This window comes from Bison bison, unplaced genomic scaffold (assembly GCF_000754665.1).
Source record: "Bison bison bison isolate TAMUID 2011002044 unplaced genomic scaffold, Bison_UMD1.0 scf7180017864203, whole genome shotgun sequence".
NCBI classification, from domain to species: domain Eukaryota; kingdom Metazoa; phylum Chordata; class Mammalia; order Artiodactyla; family Bovidae; genus Bison; species Bison bison.
Window position 1 is genome coordinate 6,518,529 of NW_011494775.1, and position 4,643 is coordinate 6,523,171.

The window sequence follows — 4,643 nt, forward strand, 5'->3', positions numbered from 1 at the left end:
ATACTGGAGTGGGTAGCCATTCCCTTCTCCAGGGGATCTTCCCAACCCAGGGACTGAACTCAGGTCTTCCACATTGTGGGCAGAGTCTTTACCAGCTGAGCCACCAGGGAAGCCACAGAAGCATAAGTGCCTGAAAATGGATAGAAAGATCCAGAGAACCTTGCTGGGGCCTCCTCCCCAGGAAGGAAGAGGACCAGAGATGAGAGGCATCAGCCCTGGGGATTTAGCTTCATATGTCAGGTTGCAATTTGGAAACTGATAGCAGGTGACTTTTTGCGACCCAGTGGATTGTAGCCCGCCAGGTTCCTCTGTGGAGAAGGCAATGGCACCCCACTCCAGTACTCTTGCCTGGAAAATCCCATGGATGGAGGAGCCTGGTAGGCTGCAGTCCATGGGGTCGCTAAGAGTTGGACACGACTAAGCGACTTCACTTTCACTTTTCAGTTTCATGCATTGGAGAAGGAAATGGCAACCCACTCCAGTGTTCTTGCCTGGAGAATCCCAGGGACAGGGGAGCCTGGTGGGCTGCTGTCTATGGGGTCGCACAGAGTTGGACATGACTGAAGCGACTTAGCAGCAACAGCAGCAGCAGGTGCCAAATGTCTTGCCCTGGTGTGACAGAGGTCACCATTTTCCCAGCCTCCCCATCCGTGTCTTGCCTGCCCATCCGTTAAGCAGCGTTCCATACTTGAGAGTTTTGGTCATGGCAGAACCCCACTCTGGTAAGGATTTCTGTGTTGGTGAAAATCTGGCCCATCTATCTGTGTCACAGAGAGCGGTGGGCTCAAATCATGCCGGGTTTGGGTGCCCGTTTGCCAAAGTTCCTCAAATGCCCCAAAGAGAGGCAGATGGGGCAGGCTGCAGAGTCAAGTTTCCTTTAATGAAAAAAGAACAAATCCAGACACAAGTCTGGGTTGAACAGTCATGTCTAGAGGTGAGGCGAGGCCCCCGCACCCCTTGCACACTCCCTATGCCGCCCCCGAGTACGTCACTCAGTGGGGAAAGGAGGGCAACGGGAGCAGAAATGGACCCTGGGTCCTGGGTCCATCAACATGCAGAGGTCTACTCTGACCCTCGGGATCGCTAGATGCTCTGTAGCATGAGGATGGCATGCTGAAGGTGCTGGTGGGTGCCTGGGGCACAGCCATGGCCCCAGAGGATGCCCAGCGGGTAGGAGGTGCCAGGCTGGCCCAGTTCCCAGACTGTGAGCAGCAGCTCCTCACCACCCCTGCTCAGCACGAGTTGTTCCTGATCTCCGCTGCTGCTGCTGATCTGCCAATGTGGGGAGAACCTGGGGTGGAAGGGAGAAGGGGCCCTGGCCTTTGGAGGGCAAGTGGACAGGAGACTGAGGGCGCCCTGACCTGAGTTTCAGTGGCTGCCCCACCCATGGGGACTCCAGGCCAGGAGCCAGGGCTCTACCGTGTAGACAGGGAGACCAAGGCTCAGATAGGACCCCCTGCCCATAACCACCCAGTGAGACCTCCTACTCAAGCCTGTGTCCTGGGGAACAGCAGCTCCTCACTGCTGTTCAACTCCTCTAGTTCCCTCACTGGGAACTGCCAGCTCTCCCCGCCGCTGGGCATGGCCATTTGAAGCCAATCCTGCCCTCTGAGATCCAGCCCAGGTCAGGGCACTCTGGTCTAAACAGAGATGGGGTTTTCACTATAAAATAAAATCATACAAATTTTTCTAAGATGATAGTAAGGATTGTATACTACTGCGTTGGAAGTCTGTTTTAAGAGCGGCTACAATTTCTCAGAGATTGCCAGAATCGCTCAGGATAACCTACAACTGATTCTGCAATGAGATGACATTTTGCCAGCTGCTACCGGTGACCACACGGGACCATGATCCCCAGTGACATTCTGCCATCATTTGAACACATTTTATTTCCAGTTTTATGCTTGGGAGTCATAAGTCTCAGTTCCTGGTTCCACCAGGAGCCAACGGCTTCCTAGGGCTTTCTCCCAGAAGCATGCAACACACCAGGCCCATTTGAGGGGGCCCCTTGATCCCCTGCACCATCCCATCGCTGAAGAGCAGCAGCACCACCTGCTTGGACACCAGGAAGCACAGCAGCCCTGGGGAACAGCAGGGCGCCCAGGAGTCTGGGCTCATTCCTCAGGGTAAACATCTGCAGCTTTTCCAAGTGGGGCGCATAGCTTACCTGGTTGTTGTTGGGGGGGCACAGGGCGGTGACCATGGAGTCAGGGGCTCCATTCTGGGCAGCTCACACCCGAGGACACCTGCTCCTGTAGATCCTTGGACGATGATTTGAAACCAGCTCTACAGGGTCCAAGCCCTCTCTGTCCATCCAGTCCCAACCCTGGCCCTAAACTCCAGACCCATGGCGCCTCAGACTTGGCTGTCCATGCTGAGACCCTGATGGGTCCCCACATCTGCCCTCTTGCCACTTTCCCTTCTTGCCTGGTGGCTGCTCCATCCCCCCCCCACAAACCTGCAAACTACACCCAGATTGCAGCCCTTGCCTACCCCTCCACAGCCACCACCCCAGCCCAAGTCACCACCATTGTCCACCCAGCTAATCCAGCCACCTCCCTGCTGGTCTCCTGTTAATAAAAGTACAAGTCAGACTTCTCCTTCCTGCCCCCAACCCCAGCAGTCACCTGTGAGGCTCTGTGACTTCATGTCTGCCTCCATGCCACTCCTCAAACCCACCGCACTGGATCCCATCTTGGGGGCTCTGCACATGCTGTTCTCTTTGCCTCTCATGCTGTTCCCGACAGGCCCTTTCTCATCCTTCCTGTCTCACCTGAGCATCACTTCCCCAGAAACCCCCTCCCTCCACAACCACTCTGTGGATTTGCCTCCACGCCCCCCCCCCCAGTCTGTCATCTCATCTGCTTTATTTTCTTCAGAAAACTGCCACCAAAATCAACTTAGTGATTCATTTATTTAGCATTGTTCTCCCCCAGCAGGCAGTAAGCACCTGTAGGTATGCACAGTAGGTATTTATTAAATACTTGAGTGAATGAAGAAAGGTGAAGGCAGGGAGGGCTTGGCCCCACAGCGGGTAGGAACTCCATGACTTTTCCCCCTGGGGGGTGCAGGGCCATGTGGGTGCTATCCCGAACCAAGACCCTGTTCCTACCGTCTGACAGTTGGTAGCCAAAGCCATACTTGCTATAATAGTCCACCCACTTGGGGGCCCAGAAAACAGGCTGCTGCTCTCCAGGGGGGTCCTGCATGGCTGGGCACAAGGAGGAAGTGACATGATGGGGGGTTCCTGGAGGGGCCTGGTGGAGGCACAGGAGATGGGGAGAAAGGTCCAGGGCATAGAAAACCAACTCTTGAGGCTTCCTAGCGGTCCAGTGGTTAAGATTCTGTGTTTCCACTGCAGGGGGAGCCAGTTCAATCCCTGATAGGGAGAACTAAGATCCTGCATAACGCATGGTGTGGACGAAAAACAAAGACAACCCAAGCAACTCTTGCCTTGAGGGGAGAGGACTGGGGGACCCTGGGGTCACAGCCGCTTTTAGCAATGAATAAATCTGAAACGCGTGTAAGGTCCAAAACACTGCAGGGCTTTGCTTTATTTCATTAAGCATTTTTTTTTTTTTGGCATTAAAAATAAAATAGCTCAAGCCCATGTGGCAGCCTGGATGGAATCCTTGGAAGAGGAAAAAGGCGGGAATGGGGAGCCTAGGGAAATCCAGCAGCCCAGGGGGTGGCCGGGGAAGCCGGAAGTCTGTCTTCTGGGCTTCTCAGCAAATCTCACGTCATCTTGTGCCACCCCTACCTGGGGGGCCCGAATCCAGGTAGAGCTGCAGGTTCCTGATGGCTGCCTCTACCCCCTGCCTTGGACTCCCCTCGGGTCTTGGGGAGACAGATCTCTGTTGAGGGGCACAGGATATGGAGGACAACCCCACCCCCAGCTTCCACATCCAGAAAAGTCCCATGTTCAACCCAGGAATCCAGACACTGTCCACACTTTACAGGTGGGGAAACTGAGGCCAGGAGAAGGGCTGTGATGCTAGCAAGGCACAATCCTCACCCCCCACTTCGCAACCCTCACCCCTGCCCACAGTTCCTGTCTAGGATGGAGCATGCTCACCCGCCGGGGCACTCTGGAGGGTCCCCTGGGCCAGCAGCTGGATGGGGACCTCGGGGGCACAGAGCCCCACTCTCCAACAGGGAGTCCTGGGGAGGGAGCAACAGATGTTGGGAATTGGTGGTGGGCTCTGGCCTCCCCATGGAGACCTCGTGACTTCCCGTGCCCAGCCAGCTGTGAGGACGCCCTCTGCATTCCCCACTACCTCCCTGCTCCCGGCCCTCACCTCACTGCCCCACTCCATGGAGTCAGGGTCTGAACCATCTTCTCCAGGACCTGAGGCCTCCTGAGAAGCCAAGGGGCCTGCAGGGGGCACAAGGATTTGGGGGTGGGGGCAAAGCCTGGCCCCACATGGAGAGCATCTGCCGTGGAGATGGTTTCAGAGCAGGAAGGGGATATGACAGGTGTGTGAGATGCAGGGCAGGGAGGAGCAGGTGACGGGGGAAGGAGAGGTACTCACAGGGCGCCCGGCACTGGGGCAGTAGCAGCCGGCCCACCTTTCGGAAAAGTCTGCCCAGAGGCTGGGGGATGGCGAAGATGGGTGGGCTGTGGCAGCAGTGGGGTGGCAGCC

At 56.2% G+C, this 4,643-nt stretch overlaps 1 protein-coding gene across 1 annotated transcript in view; it reads right to left on the reverse strand.

Annotated features, from left to right (window-relative positions):
• Positions 1 to 1,083: 1,083 nt before the first annotated feature.
• Positions 1,084 to 4,643, reverse strand: part of PLK5 (polo-like kinase 5) — a 6,971-nt gene continuing 3,411 nt past the window's right edge. Inside the window, 8 exon segments of the mRNA XM_010844630.1 lie at positions 1,084 to 1,272; positions 1,987 to 2,081; positions 3,051 to 3,093; positions 3,096 to 3,211; positions 3,761 to 3,837; positions 4,072 to 4,124; positions 4,278 to 4,375; positions 4,533 to 4,643. The exon segment at positions 4,533 to 4,643 is cut by the window's right edge and continues 7 nt beyond it. Coding sequence (XP_010842932.1) covers positions 1,084 to 1,272; positions 1,987 to 2,081; positions 3,051 to 3,093; positions 3,096 to 3,211; positions 3,761 to 3,837; positions 4,072 to 4,124; positions 4,278 to 4,375; positions 4,533 to 4,643 — 782 coding nt within the window.